This window comes from Cebus imitator, unplaced genomic scaffold (genome assembly GCF_001604975.1).
Source record: "Cebus imitator isolate Cc_AM_T3 unplaced genomic scaffold, Cebus_imitator-1.0 Scaffold170, whole genome shotgun sequence".
Lineage (NCBI taxonomy): Eukaryota > Metazoa > Chordata > Mammalia > Primates > Cebidae > Cebus > Cebus imitator.
Window position 1 is genome coordinate 1,796,158 of NW_016107485.1, and position 27,288 is coordinate 1,823,445.

General features: G+C 46.8%; 2 protein-coding genes and 1 long non-coding RNA gene across 4 annotated transcripts in view; 1 reads left to right on the plus strand and 2 right to left on the minus strand.

The window, feature by feature from the left end:
- Positions 1–8,076, minus strand: part of HOMEZ (homeobox and leucine zipper encoding) — a 12,505-nt gene extending 4,429 nt beyond the window's left edge. Inside the window, 1 exon segment of the mRNA XM_017544535.2 lies at positions 7,868–8,076. Within this exon segment, the coding sequence (XP_017400024.1) occupies positions 7,868–7,907 (40 nt within the window). The 5' untranslated portion in view covers positions 7,908–8,076.
- LOC108315276 lies at positions 7–4,051 on the plus strand. Its single transcript, XR_001829879.2, has 2 exons — positions 7–212; positions 3,463–4,051. It is a non-coding gene; the product is annotated as an uncharacterized LOC108315276 (long non-coding RNA).
- A 10,112-nt stretch (positions 8,077–18,188) lies between the features above and the next one.
- PPP1R3E (protein phosphatase 1 regulatory subunit 3E) lies at positions 18,189–24,961 on the minus strand. Of its 2 annotated transcripts, XM_017544536.2 has the most exons (4): positions 24,070–24,961; positions 23,308–23,768; positions 21,132–21,272; positions 18,189–19,880 (listed from the first exon to the last, which is right to left on the minus strand). In XM_017544536.2, exons 1-2 carry the CDS (start codon positions 24,484–24,486, stop codon positions 23,346–23,348), a joined length of 840 nt encoding a protein of 279 aa, XP_017400025.1. In that variant the 5' UTR covers positions 24,487–24,961; the 3' UTR covers positions 18,189–19,880; positions 21,132–21,272; positions 23,308–23,345. The 2 variants fall into 2 exon arrangements, 1 of the variants encoding a protein (XP_017400025.1); XR_005202818.1 differs by lacking the exon at positions 23,308–23,768 and having other exon boundaries at positions 21,132–21,352; positions 24,646–24,824.
- Positions 24,962–27,288: the final 2,327 nt, after the last annotated feature.

Below are 27,288 nucleotides of genomic sequence, written 5' to 3' on the forward strand. Positions count from 1 at the left end.
TTTTAGAGATAATATTAGTCTCTCACTGAGGCCACCCAGGCTGTAGCGCAGTGGCACCATCATATCTTTGATACAGCCTTTATCTTTCCTATTCAAACCCACTTCTAGAAGCTGTCCACCAACTCTCACCTTCTAAATTCATGGAACAAGAATCACATAGTGAAGACTCGATCACAAAAACAAGAGGAGCAATAATTTCAACTTGCTTGTATGTGTGCACATTTTTTTTTTTTTTTCAAGAGTCAGGGTCTCTGTTGTGCAGGGTCTCACTCACTCTGGAGTGCAGTGGCATGATCATAGCTCATTGCAGCTGTGAACTTTTGGGCTCAAGCAATCCTTCCACCTCAGCCTCCCAAGTAGGCAGGACATCTGGCTAATTAAAAATTTTTTTGTAGACAGGGTCTCATTATGTTGCCCAGCCTGGTCTCAAACTCCTAGCTTCAAGTGATCCTCCCCACCTCAGCCTCCCAAAGTCCTGAGATTACTAGAGTGAGCCACTGCACCTGGCCCTCAAAACTGAGTTTTGTTTTATTTTGTTTTGTTTTTGAGCAAGGTCTCGCTCTGTTGCCCAGGATGGGATACAGTAGCACAATCTCAGCTCACTGCAGCCTCCGCCTCCCAGGTTCAGGCGATTCTCCTGCCTCAGCCTCCCAAGTGGCTGGGAATACAAGCATGCCCCATAATGCCTGGCTAATTTTTGTATTTTTAATAGATATGGGGTTTCTCTATGTTGGCCAGGCTGGTCTCAAACTCCTGACCTCAAGTGATCCACCCACCTCTGCCTCCCAAAGTGCTGGGATTACAGGCATGAGCCACCTCGCCCAGCTGCTATTTTTTTTTTTTTTTTGGAGACAAGGTCTCACTGTGTTGCCCAGGCTGGCGTGCTATGCTTAGGTGCAATCATAATGCACTACAACCTCGAATTCCTGGGACCAAGTGATTCTCCTGCCTCAACCTCCTGAGTGGCTGGGACTACAGGTGCATACCATTGTGCCTCGCTTCTTACTAACTCATTGGATCCTAACAATTTATAATTATATATAGAATGTGGAGCAATATTGAGAATACAACTGATGACTATCCGGAGGGTAGGACAACACCATCCTCTGCCCAGCGCCCTTTTTTCCTTTCCCTTCTTGGTGGTGGAGTGTTGGGGGAAGGCGAATGAATGATAGTACCTTTAAGCCCTAAGCCCAAACCTGATAGCTTGATTTTTTCCATCTCTTGGTTGAATGAGAGATATGGGTCAGAGATCTAAGATAAATGAGGCTCACTCCCCCAATCCTTTAGGTCATGTGAAAATGGAGAGGAAAATGTTTCCGCCCCCAAGTCAGCCTTGGAACAAAGGTTATCCCCTCCCCCAGCCTTTGTCTCTTCCAACAGCTCAGCTTCTCCCCAGGGAGCCCAGAGAGCTCCCTCAGTCACTAACAGCCCCCACCACACAGGGCAGAAGGTCTCTTGCGCTTATCTTTTCAGCCCAGCTTTCTCCTCAAGACCAGGTGGACAGGCTCATTATAAATTGTAACCAGCTCCTGCAAGCTACTCAGCAGCAGCACTGCTCCCAGGGTTATGGGTATGGGGACTACGGGGATAGCCTTGACTGTGCTTCTTTCCTGAAATAACTGCTTAAGTTATTTCCCAGAATATTCTGTTGACAATTTTAACTCAGCTCCCTGTGTGGGCACTAGAGACCCTTTAACACATCCATCACTCTTTACTCTTGGGGGAATCCTATCTGGATTTTTATTTTTTAATTAATTATTTATTTATTTTTTGGAGACGGAGTCTTGCTCTGTTGCCAGGCTATATTGCAGTGGCATGATCTTGGCTTACTGCAACCTCCGCCTCCCGGGTTCAAGCGATTCCCCTGCCTCAGCCTCCTGGGTTCAAGCGATTCCCCTGCCTCAGCCTCCTGAGTAGCTGGGACTATAGGCATGCACCATCATGCCCAGCTAATTTTTTTTAGTAGAGACAGGGTTTCACCGTGTTGGCCAGGCTTGTCTTCAACTCCTGACTTCATGATCTGCCTGCCTCAGCCTCCCAAAGTGCTGGAATTACAGGCGTGAGCCACCGCGCTGGGCCTTCCATCTGTGTTTTTAAGTACTACTCCAGATCTGCTAAGGAGAGGACAGGATTCCTACATAAATGCTACATGATGAATTGCAAAAATAAATCTCAAGTCCATAAATTTAGAGCAATGTGATATCAGGGATTTTTACACCATGATTTTTAAAATTCAGAAGTATTTTAATGCATGTCACCATTTCCTTTTAACAAGCAAATCTAAACTAACTGAGGCTATGAAGACCCTGAAAGCAATATTGCTTGAAGAGCCCCTTAAGAGGGTCAATGGAGGTAGCATGGCATGATAGGTAGAAATATGAATTCTTCGATAAGGCCAACCTGAGTTTGAATCCTGGTTTTGCCACTTATCAGCTATGTGATCTCAGGCAAGTCACTTAACCTACATGAGCCTAGTTTCCTCCTGTGTAACAAAATGAAGACAGTACAGAGAGTACATAATAGTACTATGTGCTAGGTGTTAGAAAGTATGTAATAGTACTATGTGCTAGGTGTTAGAGAGTATGTAATAGTACTACGTGCTAGTTGTTATGTATAGGCAGGGCATAGAGTAACTGTTAGAGGAGGGATGTCCAGGATGAGACGAATTAATGTAACTCCACTTTCTAGAAAGCTGCTTGTCCTTGGGCAAGTTGTTTAACTTCTCTAAGCCTTAATTTCTCATCAGAAAAAAAAGCACCTTTTTTTGGGCTGAGTGTTGTGGCTCATGCCTATAATACCAACACTTTGGGAGGCCAAGGTGGGTAGATGGCTTGAGCCCAGAAGTTTGAGACCAGGCTGGGCAACATGGTAAAACTGTCTCTATAGTAATAATAATACAAAATATTAGATGGGCATGGTAATGCAACTGTAGTCCCAGCTACTTGGGAGGCTGAGGTGGGAGGATTGCTTGAGCCCGGGAGGTCGACGTTGCAGTGAACCGAGATTGTGCACTGCACTGCAGCCTGGGTGAAAAAAGCAAAAAAGCACCTACCCAGCAAGTTTATGACTGAAAAAGTGCACTTGATATTATACCGAGAACAAAGTAAGAGCTCAATAAATAGCAGCTTTTTATCATCACTTCAACTTCATGGAGGTGATTTTGATGTAAAGTAATGCTCCTCCTAGACAATGGGGTAACTGGGACAAAGACTGAATCATTTAAAAATCAGTGTTTTCAATCTATTTTTGCAGAACCCTAATTCTAACTAGCGATGAGGAAACCAGGGTATCTATGATTCTATACTTTTTATATTTTGGGGTTTAAATACAATTTCAGAAGGTATTTGCTGCTTTAAAAAATGTATGAAAACCACTGCTTTAGAATTGCATCCATAATTTGGATTCTTTGTGATTGGAATGTCGGTTGCCTATGTGATAGTTCCACCTTTCCCCTTCCAGGTTCATCTAGGACACAGCTGAAAACTACCATTTAGAAACTGTGGCCCACCCAGAACACCACCAAATCCAAGCTGGAGAATACTTTATGATGGCAATGCTTGATATCTACTTAACCTCATTTGTGTCCTATTATATAAAGACACGATAACGGTTTAGAGATAAAGAAAATAAAGCAGAAGGAACAAAGCAGTCCAGTGTGAGGATGAATACTGCAGATGGGAATATAAGTATAAGGCAGACACATTTATAAGCATTAAAAGCTGTAAGGAAGTATTTTGCTTTCATTTATGTGTCTTGATGTCCTTCATATTCTCAGCATCAGCTTGATATTTCAGTGTGATATACAGTACTGCAAATAACATCTTTGGTGTACTATACACGTCGTTTTCACTTACACAAAACATGATATGGAACACTTCCTGAAACAGAATGGTGACTTAAATCAAGGCCCACAGCTGAATAGCTGGTACTTCCCTGGAAGAATCTGGCTTTGAACTAGGAGAAAACTACAACCAGGGTGGCTCATGAGAATTATAAGAAGTAGGGTAGAACCCATAGTAATCAAAATCACAATAAAGACACTACAGTATCTTGTGTTCTTGTGTGTCCATTTTGGATTAGGTAGAAAAAGAAGGGAATCAAAAGCTGAAGTGAGGAGTCCTAGGGCAGAGGAGGTGGTGGTGGTGGTGGTGATGAGCATCTATTCTGAACACCTTCTAAATTTGTGTCCTTATTAAACATGCCAGTTATGTCCTACTGCTACTTAAAGATCACTAATAAAAATATAAGGAGTCATGGCTGGGTGCAGTGGCTCATGCCTGTATTCCCATCATTTTGGGAGGCAGGAGGATCACTTGAGCTCAGGAGTTCAAGACCAGCCTGGGTAATATAGAGAGACCCTGTCTCAATCAATCAATCAATCAAAAATAAACAAATTTTAAGGCCAAACGTGGTGGCTCACGCCTGTAATCCTAGCACTTTGGGAGGCCGAGGCAGGCGGATCACGAAGTCAGGAGTTCGAGACCAGCCTGGCTAACATGGCGAAACCCGTCTCTATTAAAAATACAAAAAATTAGCTGGGCATGGTTGTGCACACCTGTAGTCCCGGCTACTCGGGAGGCTGAGACAGGAGAATTGCTTGAACCTGGAAGGCGGAGGTTGCAGTGAGCCAAGATTGTGTCATTGTACTCCAGACTGAGCGACAGAGTGAGACTCTGTCTCAAAAATCAAGAAAGAAAATAAATTTTTAAAATTAAAAAAAAGTATCCCTCTCTCTCTCTCTGAGTCAATATAACACTCTTCTTTCCCCTTGGGCTTTCCATATTGCTAAGCAGATGGCAGAGAAAAATGGGCTGTCTTAAACTTCCAGTTTCTGTGTTTATACAGTCCTAGGAAAAAGAGGACTCTAGAACTTTAGATTTGAACCTAGGCTTATTGTTAAAGTTGGAGACGGTTAAAGTTGGAGACGGTTAAAGTGGGAGATGAGGCCGGGTGTAGTGGCTCGTGCCTGTAATCCCAGCACTTTGGGAGGCAGAGGCAGGCAGATCACTTGAGGTCAGGAGTTCGAGACCAGCCTGGCCAACATGGTGAAACCCCGTTTCCACTAAAAATACAAAAATTGGCTGGGTGTGATGGCATGTGCCTGTAGTCCCAGCTACCGGGAAGGCTGAGGCAGGAGAATCACTTGAACCTGGGAGGCAGAGGTTGCAATGAGCCAAGATCACGACACTGCACTCCAGCCTGGGTAACAGAGCGAGACTCTGTCTCAAAATAAATATATAAATAAATAAAAATAAATACAGTGGGAGACTAGATATGATCCTGCAGAATTCCTGAAATCTTTATTTAGAGACAATCTGAAGTGCTCCTGAAATGTGTTTGGGATACAGTTTTAAGGGCCTTAAAGACTTATAGTGATATTCAGGTTATATGCTTAACTTTTTGGTTCATGAACCTCTTTGAGAATCAGACAAAAGTTACAGACCCTCAGAAAGTTATGACTAACCTTCCTGAAATAAACATTCATACTTACACAATAAACTCCGGGGCTTTAGTGACTGCCAAAAGCCAGATTATGGCTGGACATGATGGCTCATGCCTGTAATCCCAGCATTTTGGTAGGCCGAGGCAGGCGGATCACTTGAGGTCAGGAGTTTGAGACCAGCCAGACCAACATGGCAAAAGCCCTTCTCTACTAAAAATACAAAAAAAAAAAAAAAAAATTGCTGTGAGTGGCGGTCACCGGCAGTCCCAGCTACTTGGGAAGCTAAGGCAAGAGAATCCCTTGAACCTGGGAGGCAGAAGTTGCAGTGAGCCAAGATCACACCATTGCACTTCCAGCCTGGGTGACAGAGCAGGACTCTGTCTCAAAAAAAAGGCCGGGCACAGTGGCTCACACCTGTAATCCCAGCACTTTGGGAGGCCAAGGCAGGCAGATCATGAGGTCAAGAGATCGAGACCATCCTGGCCAACATGGTAAAACCCCATCTCTACTAAAAATACAAAAAAATTAGCTGGGCGACGTGGCGCACGCCTGTAGTCCCAGCTACTTGGGAGGCTGAAGCAGGAGAATTGCTTGAACCTGGGAGGCGGAGGTTGAAGTGAGCCAAGGTCGCGCCACTGCACTCCAGCCTGGCACCTGGTGAGGGAGTGAGACTCTGTCTCAAAAAAAAAAAAAAAAAAGAGGCCAGGTTAAGGATTACTGCCTCATATCCTTCCAACTTAATAAAGGCAATAGTGGTAATTGCTTAAAGATGAACAGCTTAATGTGAATGAATGTAAAGAGTTGATGGAATACTCAAGAATTCAAGTGCATCTAGAAGGGACAAGGTATTTGTGATATTAGCTGGAAAGAGTGGAAGGGAGCAATGCTCAACTGGGCCAGGAGCCTGGCTTAACTGACCACTGGATTACATGACCAATACCCACAGTGCACTGGAAACTAAAGACTAGTAGGCTACTCATGAGCCAAAATCACCTGCTTCATTCAATTGTGCTGTGTGCTGGGGCCAGTTTTGTGTGATTACAAACCTTCTTATGTCCATACCTTTTCAGTGTCATATAATAATGTAATTAAATCTCATATAAACCTATGAAAACTCACTGCATTAAAATTGTTCCTTCAGGAATATTGATTTTTAAAAACTGTTCCTATGAAAACTAAGTCAAATGCTTTGGAGAGACATAACACAAAGAAGAGTATGCATTTTAAAAATTGTTGAGTTGGGAGTGAGCAAGACAACTGTAAAAGACTGAGGGGTGGAACTTAATCTTAAAAGTCCTCTGCACTCAAAGGTGTCAAAATTTCTTCACTTTTATAAATAAAGCAAAACAGGAAATCAAAGATGATGAAAGTGCCAGACTGGCTCTTGTCTCAGACTGCACACTGGAATTACCTGGGAAGCTTAAAAACAAGGCCACCCTTCTCCCCATTCAGATTCAATAGTCTGTATGGGGCCCAGGCATCCACAGTTTTTAAAAGTTCTCAGGGTATAGCCAGTTTTGAGATTCCTTGTGTAGTTAATATTAGAAAGAGAATTGGGAACTCCGAACAGCTGACTTTAGACACAAAAACAGTCTCACCACTACATCAAAAGATTGGTGAAATGAACGTACTTTTAATTATAATGTTTAAGATATATATTCATTATTTTTAAAATTCCCAATCTGGCTTTTTCAGTTACTACCATCTAACCTAATCGTATAATATAAAAAGGCTTCAAGTGTACGATGGGAAGGAGGTTCACATGACAAAAAACAAACAAACAAACAAACTCCTGATCTGGGCCCACATTACAAAACAGGTCTCAGCTTGAGTCTTCTTTCAGTTTAGTAGTCTCAGAATAGGACGCAACACTAGGAACCCCAGAGGACTTGGGTTCTCAGTTTCCTGGTTGGTTTTCTGAGTATGGTTGGGTACGGGAGTCAGAAGGGGCAATTTCTTCTAAACCTTTCATTCCCAAAGGCCAGATCCTCAGAAGCAAGGCCAGGTTCTATACGTGTGTTGAGGTCGCCAGAAGGTAGCCATGGGGGTTGGGGGGCGTGCTGGAGGGGGCTGGGAAGGAAACGTTTCTCCTATCCTCCATTTCACAGGCAGTCCAGAAGGCTCCGAACTGGGTCAGGGAACAAAAAGTTGTTGCACTTGGGGCGATGAGCCCCATGAAGCAGGCGAATCTCGATCCTACTCTCGCCAAGGGCGCCCCAACCCAACATTTCCCTCCCCTACGCAGACACTCACCCCTCCCCTAGTTACAACAGGGAACCAAAAAGTCCAGAGGAGAAAAAAGAGAGAACCGGGCGACTTGAACCTAGAATTCTCCCCCCACCAGCGCGGAGATGGGGCTCCAGAGGTCGGAGATCGTACACGAGCTGGGAGGGGAAGTCCAAGGGGCTGGGGATCACTCACCGCGGTCCAGCCCGGGCGGCGGTTCCCAGCCTCGCACCATGGGCCGGGGGAAAGTGGGGGAGAGGGCAGGGGTCTCCGAGTGGGAGTGGGGTTGCTGCCCGGTGCGGCCGCTCCGAGCCCACCCGCGCGAAGGCCGAAACCGGGACTGCCCCCCCACCCAGTCCCGGAGAGCGCGCCGGTGTACCCAGCCCTGCTGAGCAAGTTGGAGGCGGGGCGGATGGGTGGGGCGGGCGTCCAGAGGCGGTGCCAAGGTGGCCCGAGTCCTGATTGGTGGGCGCCGATGGGCGGGCACGGGCGAAGCGCAGCAGGCCGGCCATTCGCTGCGTGGGTCTCGGCTGAAGTCAGGTATTGGCTGCGTGGGCCTCAGCTGGGGTCATCTATTGGATGCGTGGGGCAGGGAACATGTCCCCCTGGGGCCAAGCTGCCCAGCATGGTACCTCCCTCTACCCTCGACCTATCGGCGCCGGACCTTGGAGTACACCGGGCCAGGATCCTTCTGAAATTCCCCAAGGAGAAACGCTGCACTTTGCTGAACTGTCTGGACAGCCAACAACTCCCAATTTGTTTCCTCCTGAAGGAAGCCTTCCAGGAAGACCATTTCAGTGCCCCCTCCCGAGCCTTACATTTGAGCTGCGCCTTTCCCAGCGGAGAGCCCAACCGCCACCAGCCCCGTCAGCTGTAACAAAGCGCCTAAAGCAACCGGGAACTTGTTCTCGAGGTGGTTCAGATGTCTTGCCACCCGGAAAGACGAGGACCTTAGGAGCCTGCGGGCGACTTAGGCCGTTCCTCGGGTCAAACTGGCACCAGACAGATGTTCCCAAAGACGAAGTGCTGGAGCAGTCACCTCATTGGGACCTACCAGACCCTCAGGCTCCCCTCCCTGCCCTAGAAAAGAGGACCTGGAGCTCTGCGTATTTGTTTTTCGCTGTCTAGAAAGGGATGAAGACTGAGGTGGGAGAACGGCTTGACCCCAAGAGTTTGAGGCCAGTCTGGGCAGCATAGCGAAACCTTGTCTAAAGAAAATAATTTTTTTTTAATTTACAAAAAGAAAGGGATGACAATAAAACGGACTTCACCAAAGCAGTATCCCACACAGTATAAAGTTATGGGCAAAATTTTTATTTTAGGATTCCTCATCTTCTGTGAGACAAAGAAACAAATGTAAGAAGCCAGGCTTGCTCATGTCAGCTTGGCAACATAACTTCACAAAGCCAGAGACTCTGAAGTCTCTGGAAAGACCTTTTGAAGACAAAACAGAACAGGGCACACAGTCCTCCGTATCTCTTGCCTGAGTCACTATATTCCTTAAAAGATAAATGGGCTGGGCGCGGTGGCTCACAAACCTAATGTCAATGCTTTGGGGGGCCAAAGAGGGAGGATTGCTTGAGGCCAGGATCCAAGATCAGCCTGCGCAACATGGCGAGTCCCTATCTCTACAGAAAAATTTAAAAATTAGCCGGACTTGGTGGAGTGCACCTGTAGTCCCAGTTACTCAGGAGGCTGAAGCAGGAGGATCGTTTGAGCCTATGAGTTGGAGGCTGTAGTGAGCAATGATTGCACCACTGCACTCCAGCCTAGGCAACAGAGTGACACCCTGTCTCTAAAAATTAGAAGGTAAATGACCCTAGTCCTTGCCTTTTCCTGTGCATAAGATGACGTCTAAAGGGGTTAGGGATGTTGCCTCTGTAATCTATAACCAAATGTCCTCTTACATCCAAACTTTTATGTGATTCTGCTTTAATGTAACTTGTGAGCAAGTTTGAGGTAACTTCTGAGCACATACTGAACCCCCACAACCTGTATGTAAACTGTAAATTAAAACAGCATGAGAGCAGTCTGAAACTTTCTATTTTAAAAATTTTGTAGGCCGGGCGTGGTGGCTCATGCCTGTAATCCAAGCACTTTGGAGGCCAAGGCGGGTGGATCACCTGAGGTCGGGAGTTCATGACCAGCCTGACCAACATAGTGAAACCCCGTCTTAAAAAAAAAAAAAAAAAGAAAGAAAGAAAAGAGAAAAGAAAAAAGTTTTGTTTTTGAGACTGGGTCTCACTCTGTCGTCCAGGCTGGAGTGCAGTGGTGCAATCTGGGCTCACTGCAGCCTTGACCTCTCAGGCTGAAGCAATCCTCCTGCCTCAGCCTCTGAGTAGCCGGGACTACAGGCATGTGCCACCATGCCTGGCTAATCTTTGTATTTTTTTGTATAGATGAGGTTTTGTCATGTTGGCCAGGCTGGTCTCAAACTTCTGGACTCAAGCTGTCCACCTACCTCTGCCTCCCAAAATGCTGAGATTACAGACATGAGCCACCCAGCCAGACTGAACCTTTCTAAAGGGTTGCTTTTGGTCTATTTACCTGAGTCGCTAATCCTCAGAAAGACTTTTTTTTTTTTTTTTTTTTTTTTTTTTTGAGATAGAGTCTCTGTTGCCAGGCTGGAGTGGTGCAATCTTGGCTCACCGCAACCTCCGCCTCCCGGATTCAAGCAATTTTCCTGCCTTAGCCTCCCAAATAACTGGGACTACAGGCGCGCACCACTACGCCCAGCTAATTTTTGTATTTTTAGTAGACAAGGGGTTTCACCACGTTGGCCAGGATGGTCTCCATCTCTTGACCTTGTGATCCACCCTCCTCAGTTTTCAAAGTGCTGGGATTACAGGCGTGAGCCACCACACCTGGTCCATCCTCAGGAAGACTTCTGATTACAACTTTTCTTTAGTAAACATGCCTAAAACTTGGGAACAATCTTTTCTGAAGTGACTCTTCTGTTCTCATGATGGTCTTTGAAAAAGTCACTTCTTGCCTACTTAGGTATTGCAATGCTGTGTATATAATATGAAACAATTTCAGACTTTGTCCTATATTCTCAGACCTCACCACTCCCTCTCCTTACATACCTCCAAGAAACCATCATAATGTATGCTTTGTTGCTAAATCCTGAGATACAGAGCTATTTTAAGGTGGCCAGGCATCATATCTCTCCTGCAGAACTGAGCTCTATTTTTTGTTGCTGCCCTTGTATTTGCCCCTGCCTCCTCTCCTCCCTCATTTCACTTAGTAGCAATCTCAACTCTTAATAGCCAATCCCACATCCTTCAAACTAATATCTGGCAAAAACATCTTGGGGTAAACAATGGAAAGACATATATAAATCAGCTTTAAGGTTAGCAACGTTTGATCATTTAGAGTTTGAGCAAAGGCTAGTGATATACACAGACCTTTTCCTAAATCATGATTATCACAATGCCTCATTGGTTTGTGGCAATGAAGGGAAAAGTGAAACATTTTAGGCAGCAGCAGCAACTCTGTTACCAGTGGACAGGTTATTCCCTCATAATCCCAACAGTTAAAGAGACCCCATTGACTGAGAGGAATTCATGGTTGTCTGGCTGGAAAGCCAGGTAAGAACTGTCGGGAACCAAACACCTGACCCTGGAGAGTTCAATGAGTCACTCTGAATGTCACTGATCATGGGCTTGGAATTATAAAAGGTGGATGGCCCAGTCACCTTTCTTGTCTCAGAAAGACACTGCCAAGAGTCAGGAGTGGGGGGCAGAATCAAAGACAGATTTAGGAACAAGGGGAATCCAAGAAAGGGAAAAGAAACTCTCCTGCCTCAGTTTTAGACTGCAGGCTGAAGCTCCTCTTTCTACGTGGATTTCTCCCTATAGCTTTAGATGGAATGGACTGTGGTGGGGAAGTGAAGGGAAGGGAGATGTCCAGGCTGATAAGGGTCCCACATTTAGCAAGACATTAACCTACCCCAGCTCTTCCAGGGACCAGCGCTAAAGAACTGGAACTCCAGTCAGTCATCCTCATTGTAGAGATGTTAATGCTCCATCTCTAGTAAAAGCTTTCTTTTCCTTCCATTAGCAGAGCTAACATTATACTCTATAGCAAGCTTGTTCAACATGCATGCGGCCCAGGATGGCTGAGCTTTGAATGCGGCCCAACACAAGTTGGTAAACTTTCTTTAAACATTATGAAATTTTTTTTAAAAGTTTGTTAGATATCGTTAGTGTATTATATGTGAGGCCCAAGACAATTCTTCCAATGTTGCCCCAGGGAAGCCTAAAAATTGGACACCCCTGTTCTATAGTTAAGGAATCTCAAGTTTCAGAGCCCTTCCCTGCACAGACCTCATTCAAGGCATGGGAGGAACCCCAGGAATGTATTAACATTATCACAGGCTTTTGGAAAGTTTGAAAAAATATATTTAAATGGTAATTGGTTAAGACTGAGGTTGCCTAGATAACGGGTTGAAGGGGGCAGCAAACCACCATGGCACATGTATACCTATGTAACCAACCTGCGTGTTCTGCACACATATCCCAGAACTTAAAGTAAAATTTTTTAAAAAAGAAAATTTTGAATCTTAATTTTTTATTCTGCAATTAAACGGATGTAGAAGTCAGTAGAAAAACCCAGTATATTAATAATTTCCCATGTCTTGACTATAACCTTAAACTTAATTGAGCTAAAATTTAATGTATTTTTTTCCTCCTCTAGTTGCTTTCACACTTTTAAAGATAGTAACAAAATTATTCTTCTCAGACATTTCTGGTAAGATGTTTATCTTTACTATTGGATTGTTTAACAAACAAGCCTAGAAGTTATTTGAGAACATAAAGGTGCAAGAATGATACAATAGACTTTGGGGACGGGGCGGGGGTGGGCGGGGAGTGGGAGGGTGATGAGGGATAAAAGACTACACACTGGATACAGTGAAAATTGCTCAGCTGATCAGTGCACCAAAATCTCAGAAATCACCACTAAAGAACTAAAGAATTTATCCATGGCTGGGTGTGGTGGCTCATGCCTGTAATCCCAGCATTTTGGGAGGCTGAGGTGGGTGGATTACCTGAGGTCGGGAGTTCAAGACCAGCCTGACCAACATGGAGAAATTGGCTGAGGCTGAAGCTGGAGAATTGCTTGAATCCAGGAGGCAGAGGTTGCAGTGAGCTGGGATTGCACCATTGCACTCCAGCCTGGGCAACAAGAGTAAAACTCCATTTCCCCCCCAAAAAAAAGAAAGAAAGAAAAAAAAGAACTTATCCATGTAACCAAACACCACTTGTTCCCCAAAACTATTGAAATAAAAAAATAAGTTTTTTAAGGCCAAAAAATAAAAATAAATAAGATTGAGCTCTCTTTCCTTTGATTTCCCCTCCATCACGTCTCCTTTTGATAGGTGGCAGTGGACATTTTGGGATTGGCTAAAGGAGTTGGGAATACATTTTGGTGGTAGTTTTTTGTTGTTGTAGTTGTTGTTATTGTTGTTGTTAGTGGAGAACAGAGTCTTGCTCTGTAGCCCAGGCTGGAGTGCAGTGGCTCGACCTTGGCTCACTGCAACCTCTGCCTTCCAGGTCCCAGTTCAAGCAATTTTCCTGCCTCAAACTCCTGAGTAGCTGGGATTATAGGCACATATCACCATGCTCAGCAAATTTTTGTATTTTTAGTAGAGACGGGTTTCATCATGTTGGCCAGGCTGGTCTTGAACTCCTGACCTCATGATCCACCCGCCTTGGCCTTCCAAAGTGCTGGGATTACAGGCGTGAGACACTGCACCTGGCCACATTTTTTTTTTTTTTTTTTTGAGACAGGGTCTCACTCTGTCACCCAGGTTGAAGTGCATTGGTTGGACCATGGCTCACTGGAGCCTTGACCTGCCCAGGCTCAGGTGATCCTCCCACTTCAGCTCCCCAAGTAGCTGGGACTACAGGCATACCACCACACCTGGCTAATTTTTTATATTTTTTTGTTCCCCAGGTTGGTCTTGAACTCTTGGGCTCAAGCAGTCTGCCCACTTTGGCCAGCCAAAGTATTGGGATTACAGACATGAGCCACTGTGCCTGGCAGGAATACATTTAGTGTGGGTTTAGTAGGTACACTTAAGTGTTTTGCTGTTACTTTTGTGAATAAATTATCCCCATGTAGGTATAACATAATGAACTGAACTGTATCCCCCCAAAAATTCATGTTAAAGTCTTAACCCCTAGTACTTCAGAATGTAACTGTGTTTGGAGATAAAAGAGGTAACTGTGTTAAAATGAGGCCTTTAGGATCCAGGCACAGTGGCTCACACCTGTAATACTAGCACTTCGGGAGGCCAAGGTGGGTGGATCATTTGAGGCCAGGAGTTCGAGACCAACCTGGGAAACAAAAAAATATAAAAAATTAGCCAGGTGTGGTGGTGTATCTGTAGTCCCAGCTACTTGGGGAGCTGAAGTGGGAGGATCACCTGAGCCTGGGCAGGTCAAGGCTCCAGTCCGCCATGGTCCAATCAATGCACTTCAACCTGGGTGACAGAGTGAGATCCTGTCTCAAAAAAAAGGTGGGGGATTTTTGAAATATGATCAATCTTTCTGGAAGACAGAATTACTTTTCTCTTTGGGAAAACATATAGAAAAGTCTATCAAAGAGCATACAGCTTTAAAAAAAATTGTAGAGAAATATAGGTTGTTGGGTAGATAATTGTTGACAGCTTTAAAAAATATTTGTTGACAGCTTTTCTCATTCTAAAACATATATTCACTTTTTCCCCCTAATTTTGTATTTAATTTTCTTAAAGGGGGCTCCAAAAGTTGCACTCTTCAGGCACCCAAAAACTTGGATCTACCCCTGGGACTAACCAAATGGATGTGCTGAGTTTCTGTGCCATTTGGGGAAATTATCCCCCAGTACCCTGTACTCAGTCTCCTAAGAAATACCAGAGCTGGTGGGCTGACAGTAAGAACTGCAATGATTGAGGATTTGCAATAGACTTGGGATAGCAAATACTGCATTGAAATTTTTTGGAAAAAAATTCAGATATACCTAACCCCAAATTAAGACGTGCGAAGTCTGCAATGAGGTTGGGGCCACAGAGATTCTGGGCAATAAGCCACGGAGAAAACCCACTTACCTCTCCTGGGGTGTCTGCTCCTCATGCTGATTCTGCTCTTCAGCATATCTGGCTTCACTTACAACACTTATTCAAGAGTGGGTGCTCTGTGCTGACATCACAGCTTGGCCATTATGATGTAATGAGGAGGCATCTGTTATTCTCAGGCTAGGGCTTCCCTATTAGGAACATTCTAATTACTTTGTGGGTAATTGGATTCTTTCATCATTCAAGTGATGTAGAAGTCAATCCTGTTAGAACTTAATCTTTTTCAAGGACTCCTTCCTTTTTTTTTTTTTTTTTTTTNTTTGAGATGGAGTCTCACTCTGTTGCCCCGGCTGGAGTGCAGTGGCGCGATCTCAGCTCACTGCAACCTCCGCCTCCCAGGTTCAAGCAATTCTCCTGTCTCAGTCTCCCCAAGTAGCAGGGAATACAGGTGCAAGCCACCATGCCCGGCTAATTTTTGTATTTTTAGTAGAGACAGGGTTTCACCATATTGGCCTGACCTCCTAATCCACCTGCCTCAGCCTCCCAAAGTGCTGGGATTTACAGGCATGAGCCATTGCACCCAGCTGACTCCTTTCTTTTATAATCACTCCATTCTGAATTAGACAGAGGTCTTTGCTTTTCCTTTCCATATTTCTCCTTCTTTGCCTTTGGGGGTTGCATTTGATAAGAGCTTTGCTCTTCCACCCAGCACTTAAGGAGCAGAATGTAACTCAGATGGCCTCCTTAAGGAAGGATTCCCCGACCTAAGGAGAATGCAGGGCTTTTCTCAAGCTCTTCCCTTTAACTGTTGGTTAAAGCAGTTGGTGCTGGGTGCCAGAGACAAGCTGGGCCCTGGTGAATTTTGCACTACCCAAAATGATGATAGGATCCCGTTGGGAGTGTCTTACACCAAGGCTGCCTAACTCCTCCAAAGCTCCTTCCCCTCAGCGTTTTGCATAGCCATCAGAAGGAGAATAGGGCTTTTAAGAAATTAGGTAGCTCTCTAACCAGCACCGCCTCTAGCTCCCGGAACTCTAGCTAGCAAAAGAAGGGTAGTAAGTAAGGAGGTCTCTCTCACAGTCTCACACAAAGCAAATTGCTCACAAACTGGTGGTAAAGCACTCAGGAAGCAACTGGCTACAAAAGCTGCTTGGGCCAGGTGAGGTGGCTCATGCGTGTAATTCCAGTACTTTGGGAGGCCAAGGAGGGCAGATCACTTGAGGTCAGGAGTTGGACACCAGCCTGCCCAACATGGCAAAAGCACCAGCCTGCCCGACATGGCAAAACCCAATATGGCAAAAATTCTGCTAAAAAATACAAAAAATTGGGGGCCGGGCGCAGTGGCTCATGCCTGTAATCCCAGCACTTTGGGAGGCTGAGACAGGTGGATCATCTGAGGTCAGGAGTTTGAAACTAGCCTGGCCAACATGATGAAACACCGTCTCTACTAAAAATACAAAAATTAGCCGGGCATGGTGGTGGGCACCTGTAATTCCAACTATTCAGGAGGCTGAGGCAGGAGAATTGTTTGATCCGGGAGGCGGAGGTTGCAGTGAGCCAAGATCGTAGCACTGCACTCCAGCCTGGGCAATAGAACAAGCCTCCATCTTAAACAACAACAACAACAACAGCAACAAAACCCGCAAAAATTGGCCAGGCGTGGTGGCTGATGCCTGTAATCCTAGCACTCTGGGAGGCTGAGGCAGGTGAATCACCTGAGGTCAGGAGTTCAAGACCAGCCTGGCCAACATAGTGAAACCCATCTCTACTAAAAATACAAAAATTAGCCGGGTGTGATGATATGCGCCTGTAGTCCCAGATACTGGGGGCGGGGGCGGGGAGCTGAGGCAGGGAGAATCGCTTGAACCTGGGAGGCAGAGGTTGCAGTGAGCCAAGATCGCGCCACTGCACTCCGGCCTGGGCGACAGAGCAAACAAGACAAAACGAAAAACTAACAAGAGGGGGAGAAGCGAAAAAGAAAAAATAAAAAAACAAAAGCCTGCTTATAAGAGTGCACCCTCTACTGAAGGGTTGAAAAAACATAGTTATTACAGGCCTAGTACTGCAGCACTCCATGAAATTAGACATTATCAGACATCTACTGAACTGATTCGCAAACTTCCCTTCCAGCCTCTGGTGTGAGAAATTGCTCAGGACTTTAAAACAGATCTGCTCTTCCAGAGTGCAGCTATTGATGCTTTGCAGGAGGCAAGCAAGGCCTATCTGGTTGGCCTTTTTGAAGACACCAACCTGTGTGTTGTCCATCCCAAATATGTAATACCTATGTCAAAAGACGTCCAGCTAGCACTCCGCATGCGTGGAGAACATGCTTAAGAATCCACTATGAAGGGGGAAACATTCATTCTCAAAAGAGAGAAAAAGTCTCTGCTTCCTGTCATTGGTAGTTCTGGATGTCATTGGTAGTTCTTTCCCCATGGGGGTCAAAAGGTACCTAAGTATATGACTGTGAGCAGAAAAGTAGGAGACAGAAGTCAGGTGTTGTCAGTTTTTCAATTTTCATTTGTGTGTGAATTCTTAGTATGAATGTGGGTAGGGATATAAAGTTCATTACATTAAAACATCAGTATAAGTCAAAATGTTTCAGTGAATCAGTGGTTCAACTTTATAATAATAAGCAAACCTATTAAATTTTTCTGGACACACACAAAAAAAGAAACAAGATGACCAAGAGATTGAGAGTCAAGGAGGGAATCTTGCCTCTGAGTCTCTTGCTACCCTTAGCCCCAAACAAACAATACTTCCGAATGTCTAATGACATACTTTCTTTTCATATTTCAACTTTATTTAAAATATGAGGTTTTATGTCCAGGAGGGAGGGCAGTTGCCCATGGAAGGTAAAGTGAGGCACAATACTATTGGGTTGAGGGCCGGGTGCACAGGGCTGCACTGGAAGGAACTGGGGAGGTTCTGGGAGGGCCTGGTGACAACGGTTTTGGGGAGATTCACATAGAAAATTTTCATTTCCTCCCCAGGTTGGCTATTCAGTGGGTGGATTATTCAGTCTTTCTAGCAAAGTCACTGCTCTATACAACATCAATAAAAGTGCCAAAGCTGGGGACACAGAGAATACTGTCATTGCCTTTTGTTTCTCTTTACACCCAGGTGGGGAAAGGAATGGAAACTAACAGCAGAAAATGAAACATTTCTGATGTTATACCTTGCCGTGAAAAATCACGGGTTTGTGTAGAGACCTCTCTCTCTCTCTCTCCCTCTTGTTTTTTAATTGAGGGTCTGTGTCACTGTCACCCAGGCTGGAGTGTAGCGATGTGATCATAGCTCAGTAACCTCCAACTCCTGGGCTCAAGCGATCCTCCTGCCTCAGCTTCCTGAATAGCTGGACTACAGACCCGTGCCACCATGTCCAGCTAATTTTTAAAATTTTTGTAGAGACAAGGTCTCACTATGTCGCTCAGGCTGGTCTTAAACTCCCAGGTTCAAGCAATGCTCCTGTCTCAGCCAGACTCCCAAAGTGTTGTAATTACAGGTGTGAACCACCACAGCCAGCAGAGACCCGTTTCTTAGCCTGGGAATGGGATGTGATCAGGAGGCCCAGATTTAAGCCCATTTTGAGCTGTACTAACAAATTCTATGACCCTACTAGAGTCATTTCTCACCTTTGGACCTGTATTCTCATCTGTAAAGGAGCCTGGATCCAATGATCTCTAAAGAGAAGCCTTTTCAGGTCTGATTCTGTGACCTGCAAACTGCGAAGATCCAAACAGTTTCCAGAAAAACACAGGAGTTAGAAACAAGGGAATGTGGGTGTTAGATGGAAAACTGAGGAGCTGGGGCTCATAATGAAAGGTTTTTCTACATTCACAAAGAAAAACAAAGGAACACAAAGGAGGCTATGGGACAGGTAGGTGTAGGAAGGTATCTGCAGTCTGGATGAGAGGAATGGGCCACAGTATTTCTGCTGGGTGTCCCAAAGACCCAAGCCTCTGACCGTGGTAGTGTTTTCTCTTATGGCACTTCCCAGTCCATGGCTGACATATTCAAAATTGCTCCTGTTCATTAGTCATGAGCTGTCAGAGGAGTTTCTACCACAATGCCTAATGCATAACACACTAATAGGGTGGCTGAAGATTCCGCTAAACTCTGAGTGTCCCGGTGTCCGATGAGACTGCACCTGCTGGGAGAAAGCAGTGGATGCTGCTGTGTCCAGGCACACTCTGCTTTGCTTACTGGGGCTGTGGGAAATACAGGTGGAAGTTTTGGAAAGAGTAGTGCAAGATGGAAAGGGCACACCGCCTAATCTTGGTTGATTTGCAGATGGTGGGTTTTGTGGTGATGCTGCATGGGTTCAACCCAAGGTGAGGAAAAGCCAGGGGGTTGGGAGAATCTCAGTGCTGAAGTCCTGGGATGAGTACACACCAATGGTATCAGGGCAGGGAATCTCTCCAGACAGCCTTGAAAGAACCAGGCACTCAGAAGTCACTCAAGAAATACTAGTTTCTTTCCTATTTTACAAGGCTTGATGGCACCGATAGTAAGTCAGGTTCCAAGGAGACGCCTGTTATTTGTGTGCACAGGAAGGTAGCTCAGCCAGACCCAGCCTTGAGGCAGCTGGGGAAACTAACAGCTTACCTAAGCCCAGGGGCAGCTCAATATGGGAAGAATCAAGACCAAAATGTTGTTCTATAAAGCCGACATTGGGGGAGTAAGCCAGGGTACTTCTGAGAAAGAGCTTAGGGAACAAGATTATCATTAGCTTTCTGCCCACAGTCAGAGTTGGCATTTACCCAGTAACATTAGGATTCCCAGAAAAGGCCCAAGCACAGACCATGTAGCAGGTGTTCTAGTCATGGACCCAACCTAGTGGAAACATTAGAGGGGTTTGTCTGTTCAATGCCAGTTGGGGAAGAGGGAGGGAAGTGGCACACCAACAGGTGTGGAGTGTTGGCTCGGGTCAGGAGAGAATTCCAATGTATGGCAAGGCTGGAGTGTAAGCAGGCAGGCGAGGGGTATCCTGTGCTGATCCTGCAGAGATGGGACACTGGCACAGGAGACAGCAGCAAACTCCTTCGAGCCACAGATGAAGCTTGGGACCCCCCTGTCTTCTTCAAGCCAGTCCAGGAGACTGGCAGGACGGGAAGGCAGAGCACAATCAGAAACTATGGTCTTTTCCTAATAAGAAATAATATATAGCAAGGTTTTTAATATTGTTTTTAAAGAGGAAAAAAATATAACATCACGGTTACACGGAAGCTCTGGAGATTTCCTGGGTTCACAATCCTACTTCTGCCATTTACTAGCTGTGAAATCTTGAACAAATTACTGAGCTTCTCTGAGCCTGTTTCCTCATCTATAATCAGAGATAATGATAATGCTTTACTCATAGGGTGGTTTTGGGCATGCATACAAACAAAACAGATTTTATGATCGAGTCATGGTTCTGGAAAGAAAAAAACCCCAGATTTTAGCACACAAGTGTTAAGTAAATGTGACCTCTCATTATTAATACAACATGGCAGTGACAAGCATACATTAGACAAGAGATTGTTCCACACTGAGCCTCCACCCAGTCTCCCTCTCTATTATCCTCCTGTGGGCTCTTAATTGATGACTCAACAGTGCATTGCTTGGCAGCTTCCAGTAGTTTCTTCATTTTGCTGCAACTTTGAACTGAAGGTGATTCACATGGTGCACGAAATTCTTCTTGTTTTCTTCACAAGATAAGGATGATGTTTAGATGGGCATTTGTTTGAGGAATGACTTGGGGACTCCTCTCTTTCAGCCACCTTTTCTCAAAGACTAAGACTGTGGACAGGAGGGGCATGGTAACAAACCCCATACTCAATTCTTTCTTTCTTTCTTTCCTTCCTTCCTCTTTCTTTCTTTCTCTCACTCTCTCTTTCTTTCTCCTTTCTTTCTTTCTTTCTTTCTCTTTCTTTCTTTCTTTTTCTTTCTTTCCTCTCTCTCTTTCTTTTTCTTTCTCTCTCTCTCTCTCTTTCTTTTTTTGACAGAGTCTCACACTCTGTTACCCAGGCTGGAGTGCAGTGGCGCGATCTCGGCTCATTGTAACCTCAGCCTTCCGGGTTCAAGCGATTCTCCTGCCTCAGCCTCCTGAGTAGCTGGGCTTATAGGCATGAGTCACCACACCTGGCTAATTTTTGTATTTTTAGTAAAGATGGGGTTTCACTATGTTTGGCCAGGCTGGTCTTGAATCCTGACCTCAAATGATCTGCCTGCCTTGGACTCCCAAAGTGCTGGGATTACAGGTGTGAGCCAGCACAGCCTGCCCCACACTCTATTCTGAATGTATGTATGGGCACGTGAACATGCCCATCCCCTTTCACTCAGTGATAAGGAAGAGGGGGAACCAGAAATTTCTCTTTGAGAAATCAATAACAGAAATGGGTGTGGGGAGCTGGTTACCTGGAAGATCCTTGTTCATTTGTAACATCAAGAACTGCTTCTTTTCCTTCTTCTCTCTTCTAGAAGACTGTCAAGGAGCCTGAGTGAGGAAAGTAGACCAACCATGGGCTTTGAGAAAAGCAAATAGGGTTTCCATCCCTTCTGGCGGGAGAAGGAATAGCAGAGATGAACAAGAATGAAGATGGAAACAAATGGAAATAGACTAAAGTAAGGTAAATGCCCTATATGTTAAAAGAAAAAAAGTGATGAGAAGGGAGAGAGACAAGGAAAGAAAGAGAAAAGTAAAGAGGTTAGGAATAGGGTAAGAGAAAAGGAAAAACAGCAACCAGGAGAGGAATCACTCCCCTGTTAAGGTTAACCAGGAGGAGAGGCATAAGGCATGAAGGTGAGTGGGTATGAAAGTCCAGCTTTCCCACTGCACTTGCTCTGGTTATGGAGCAGACCATCTTCTGGTACCATTTACTATTCAAGTTGCTTTGATGCTTTTTTTTTGAGACAGAGTTTCACTTTTGTTGCCCAGTCTGGAGTGCAATGGCGCAATCTTGGCTCACCGCAACCTCTGCCTCCTGGGTTCAAGTGATTCTCCTGCCTCAGCCTCCCAAGTAGCTGGGATTACAGGCATGTGCCACCGAGCCTGGCTAATTTTTTTGTATTTTTAATAGAGACAGGGTTTCTCCATGTTGGTCAGGCTGGTCTGGAACTCCTAACCTCGGGTGATCTGCCCACCTCAGTCTCCCAAAGTGCTTAGATTACACATGTGAGCCACTGTGCCTGGCCTTTTTTTTTTTTTTTTAACAACCATGTGGATTGACTAAAATGCTTTGATTCTTCATTTGAAATGTTTCTATTCCATATACCCATTATCTTTTATCCCCACAAAAGCCCTTAACATTGTTTCCTTTAGTCTTCTGGGTTCTCAAGCATCATTTTCACCAACAGAGATATAGTTGTCTCAGACCATGGAGGCTAGAAGTCTGTGAGGGCAAGAGCAAAATGAAGCAGAGGATGAGCTGTGGTTTGGAAGGGGCTCTGGAATATGCTGGGGTGAGGTGAGGCTGCAGGTTGGTTATGGGATGCTTCCGGGACTCTCGAACATCTGTGCCAAAAACCAGAGGACCCATCCTTGGCTTCAGCCAAACGCTTGGGGTGCTCTGTGTTCTGAACCATAGCACTAGGTTGGAAAATGTGGCTTCTAATCTATACTCTGCCATGTACAGATCACAACATATCATACAAGGGGCCTTCAAAGATCATCTAACCTAAATCCAATTTCCCAAGGGAAAAACTGGGGCACAAAGAGATGAAGTAACTTGCCCAAAGTTATATAGCTAGTCAGGGACTTCCTCTTCGGAGGCAAAAGAAATCGGAATAGTGATTCTCCTGATTCACTGTCCCTCGACAAACAGTCCATAAAGTGCTTGGAAGTTATTAAAAGGCACCCCAGAAGAGTAAGGCTGGCATTTTCCTGGAAGCCCCTGAGTGTACCAACCCCTTAGGCACCTCAGTATTTGGCTATAAGAACAGCTCTGGAGTTGCTTTGGCCTCCATTTTAATCCCTGAAGCTGCCTGGAGGCTGGAGCTCTGACGGCTACCTGTCATCACTCCCCAGCCAGTCCACGGACACCGCAGCCAGGAACTGTCAGTGGTGACAAGGGAATCCCGTCATAACGCCAAGGACCAAGGGGCAATGGCCAGGTTCCTGGGATTAAGCAAGGCAATTATGGCTGAGTTAAAGCGAGGATTGGTAGGACAAGGGGACCTGAGGTGGAAAAGGCGGGTAAGAAGAGGGAATGCGCCAGCAATCGAAATGACTTCGACTGGGTGGGCTACTTTACATCATACCTCCTCCATCCCCAAAAGGTTCTTAACCTTCTTCAACTGCCTAGGCCTGATGGACCTCCTCCCTTTCTCCCAGTGCCCACTCACTGAGGGGAAAGCCACCATCATCCCCATTCTTTTCCTTTTGCCTAATCCCTTGGGTGCGGTGTAGGGTTTCCTTCCTCCTATACCCTGGGGTTCCTTCTGCTCACATCCGACCAGCTTTTAACAACCCCATCTCCCTCCCCGAGCTTCGTTGATTCGGCCCACCCCGCCCCTGATTTCTCCACCCTCCTCGTCCTCCCCGCCAATCCTGGTCTCTCCTATTCCTCCCCACCACATCGGTCCCCCCGGGTGCCTTTGGGGTTTTCCGCCGTCGGCCGCAGGTGCCTCGTCTCAGATAAAGTGGATCCAGCCCTGGGGCTCCGGGGCTCCGCCACTGCCTGGGTGCTCGGGCCCTCGTAGAGCATAGTCACGGCCGCCGTTGTTGTCCCAGAACTCGTGACCTGTCACACGGTAGCGCAAGGCGAAGAGCAGAGCGCCCCCAATCGGCGGCGCGGGCAGGCGGAAGGCGAAGCGGTCGGCGCGCGGCGGGGGCGGGGCCGGGCCGGCGTAGGCGGCGGGGGCCTCACGTTGGCTCCGCCAGCCGTCGGCGCTCCAGCGCACGCTCACGCGCTTCTCGTAGGCCAGGTCCAGCACGCGCGCGCTCCCGGCCACGCCCAGCGGGCCCGCCTCGGCGCGTTCCAGGCAGATTCGCTGCGCCTGCAAGCGGGCGGCGAAGCCGGGCTCGCTGGCCGGCTCCAGGGCGGCGCGCGCCTCCTGGGGGAAAGAAGAAGCGGGAGGAGGGAGCCCGGGGCGGAGAGAGGGGAGAGACAGGGGCGGTGTCAGAGCGAGGCGCTGGGCCAATCAGAGGCCGAACCCGGCGTCCGGGCAGGCACAGTGCGGCCCAGCTGCCAGGGTGGCCTAGAGCCACTCGCGTATGGGGGACCCAAAAAGGGATGGGCAGGCGCAAGCCCAGGGATGGGATGGAGATGGGTGCTCCTTGGCAAATCCACTCCCACCTGCCCGCTGCGGCCGACTGGGGGAGGTCCCCAGGAGGGGAGGTGCCCCCGCCGCCTACCTGGAGGCCGCGGGCGCGGGGCTGGCAGGGCGCGAAGTGGCGGAGGGCGTCCCTCTGCAGTTGGATCTGCACGTGGCGGGGCACCCGGGGCAGCTCCCCGGGACGGAAGCGGCGCACGGCGGCCAGCTCCAACCCCAGTGCGTCGGCAAAACGCACTCTCTTGCGGGTGTTTGGGCTACGGCTGCGGGGCGCCCGAGCCCCGCCGCCTCCGGCTGGTGCAGACCGGGCCCGGCGGCCCCGACTTGGTGCGTGAGCGCGGGATCGGGCCCCGAACCGCGTCCCTCCCTCGCCTGGCTCCTCCTCCGGCTCCTCCTCGAGGCTGGGCCGCTGGCTACGGTAGTAGGCGCGCTCCGTTAGCGCGGCAATAAAGCTCAGGTTGCGGGGGATGTCGGTGCCGGGGGGTCGCTCACGGGACATGGCAGCCCCCTCCCCGACTGGGCCAGCCCGCAGCGCCGCCGCGCTGCCCTCTCCTCCTCTCTCCCGCCCGCCCCGCGTCGGCGCAGAAGTCGCAGGGTCGGTTTCTGCAGCCCCTCGCCCCTGCGTACTCTCCTTGCAGTCACCTCCAGGATCCTCTACCTCCGGTTGCTTTGCCTCTCCTCTGTGACCACCTTTCCCTCCCTCTGGCCGTCAGCTTCCAGGGTCTTAAGACTATCACATCCTGCCTCCTTGCGAGCGGTCTGCTCTGAGCGTGCGCTCAACGGCGCTCACCCTCCGGCCCCAAGGCCCTCACGGCCCCGGCCCCGGCCCCCGCCCACAGCCCTCTGACAGGTGGCTCCGCTTGTCTTCGCTGCTGCACCACGGGGCGGGGACTTCACCTTTTCGGTCCCAAGTGAGGCCACTCAGCCTTTTTAAAAAACATCCACGGGCCGGACGCGGTGGCTCACGCCTCGAATCCCAGCACTTTGGGAGGCCGAGGTGGGAGGATCGCTTGAAGCCAGGAGTTCAAGACCAGCCTGGGCGACATAGTGTGACCCCCCCATCTCAACAACAACAACAATAATAATAATGTTAAAATTTTAAAAAGTCCTCAACATTTCCCGCACAGCACAGGAAAGGTTAACGCCGGGAAGAAAAAATAACCTTTCATTTTCTTGCAGCGGAGGGTTAAAAATGCCCAGCATGTGACTTTGTCTTCGGGGTTCACCGTTTTCTTTTCTGAAACCTAGGCTCCTGGTTTGGGCAGGCGGTGGCGGTGGGTGCAAAGAAGGAAAGGTCACGAAGCTAGGTAGAGTCTTTCAAATAGAAGGTGAGAATGTGGCACCCTAACTAAGAACTGTCCAAGGTCTGGTGCTATTTAGCTGTGTAACCTTGAGCAAGCAAGGCATAGCTTCTCTGGACTCAGTGTTCCCAATTTCTTTCTCTCCCCCCCCCCCCTCCCTCCCTCCCTCCCTCCCTCTGTGTGTGTGTGTGTGTGTGTGTGTGTGTGTGTGTGTGTGTGTGTCAGAGTCTCACTCTGTCACCAAGGCTGGAGTGCAGTAGCGTGATCTTGGCTCACTGCAATCTCCCCCTCCTGGGTTCAAGTGATTCTCCTATTTCAACCTCCTGAGTAGCTGGAATTACAGGGGCCCACCACCATGCCAGGCTAATTTTTGTATTTTTAGTAGACATGGGGTTTCACCATGTTGGCTGGGCTGGTCTCGAACTCCTGATATCAGGTGATATGGCTGCCTCAGCCTCCCAAAGTGCTGGGATTACAGACGTGAGCCATCATGCCATACTCTGAATTCAGTGTTCTCGTCTGTAAAAAAGTGGTAGAGTTCTGATTTCTAACCCAACATAAGCCCTTTGAGGGCAGGGGCTTTGTCTGATTAACGGTGAGTTTTAGTACATGGTAGGCACTCAAATTATTGAATGAACGAGCACTCAATAACTCTCTTGGAGTTGGGAATGTGGAGTTCTAGGTCCAGTGGGTGCTTCCAAGAAGGGCAGAGCTGGCTTTTTCCCCTTTTTTTTTTTTTTTTTTTTTTTTTTTACATTAGTGAAAAAAAATGTGAAGTGTTTTTAGGTTTTTTTCTAACTTTCCTACTGATTTTATATAGCACTTAAAATGTGCTAGGTACTGTTGTAATGGTTTTACAAATACTAACGGATGTAATACAACCCTCAGAGGAATAAAGACTATTGTGCCTAGTTTAAAGATGAGAAAAGTGAGGGACAGAGGGGAGAGGACTCTTGCCCAGGGTCACATAGTTAATAATTGGGGAGGTGGGATTAGGACCTAAACAGTTCAGCTCTAGAGTCCATACTCTTATCCACTTGGTTATATAAGATTAAAACATTTAACAATAATAGTTAACATCCTCAGAGTGTTAAAAGGGGGAATCTTAGAGCAGAAATGAAGCCTCTACATTTAAAGCAGCAGGATAGTTTAACTGTAAAACCGCAAGTGACTAAGTTGAAAATGAACCATGAGACACATGCCGTCTTGTTATTGTACAATTAATTCCTGTTTGCATGCATTCATACTAGTATTGACTGTAGCAATACTATTTAGCTAGGACTCATTTTTAAAGCAATATTGACTTTTTAAAATTTTATACATATATAGAATGCATGGATGTATTCTTTTCATATTTTAGGGTATAAAATAATCATACATTAATTTATATTACAATCAAGCTGGCTCAGGAGTTCGAGATCAGCCTGGGCAACATAATGAGATCCCCATCTCTATAAAAAATGAAAAATTAGCCAAGCATGGTGGAGCACATCTCTAGTCCCAGCTACCGGGGAGGCTGCGGTGGGAAGATTGCTTGAGCCCAGACAGTGGAAGCAGAAGTGAGCTGTGATTGTAACATTGCACTCCAGTTTAGGCCATAGAGTGAGACCCTTGTCTCACAAACAAACTAGCCAACAAATCAGGAGTGCATATGAAGACTTGGACTAGGTTATTCTCTAAAGAAAGGAGCAACTTTGCTGGTAGCAACCAGAATGATCAGGCTAAGAGCAAAAAAGAAATGAGGATGGTTGAAAGGATACAGCCATAAAGGAGTATAATAGGCTGTGTGTTTGGAATAGAGGAGAGAATTGAGTGTGGACTTGTAAATGGTGTGGATTCAGACTATGAGAACAATATTGACTATTTGAAGGGAAGAGGTGATCTTGAAGCAATAGTGTCAAAGTTACAGAATGAGATGGGAGTCCTAGCCTCTTTACATATCAGTATATGGCTTTGGGTCAATCACTTAATCTCTCCAAACCTCAATTTTCTCATTCATA

Bases quoted from the DNA above. Each gene is read 5' to 3' on its own strand.
- PPP1R3E (XM_017544536.2), bottom strand. From the start codon at position 24,486: ATGTCCCGTGAGCGACCCCCCGGCACCGACATCCCCCGCAACCTGAGC. The intron at 23,769-24,069 runs GTAGGCGGCGGG...TCTTTCCCCCAG, and splicing joins CCCGCGCCCGCGGCCTCCAG to GAGGCGCGCGCCGCCCTGGA.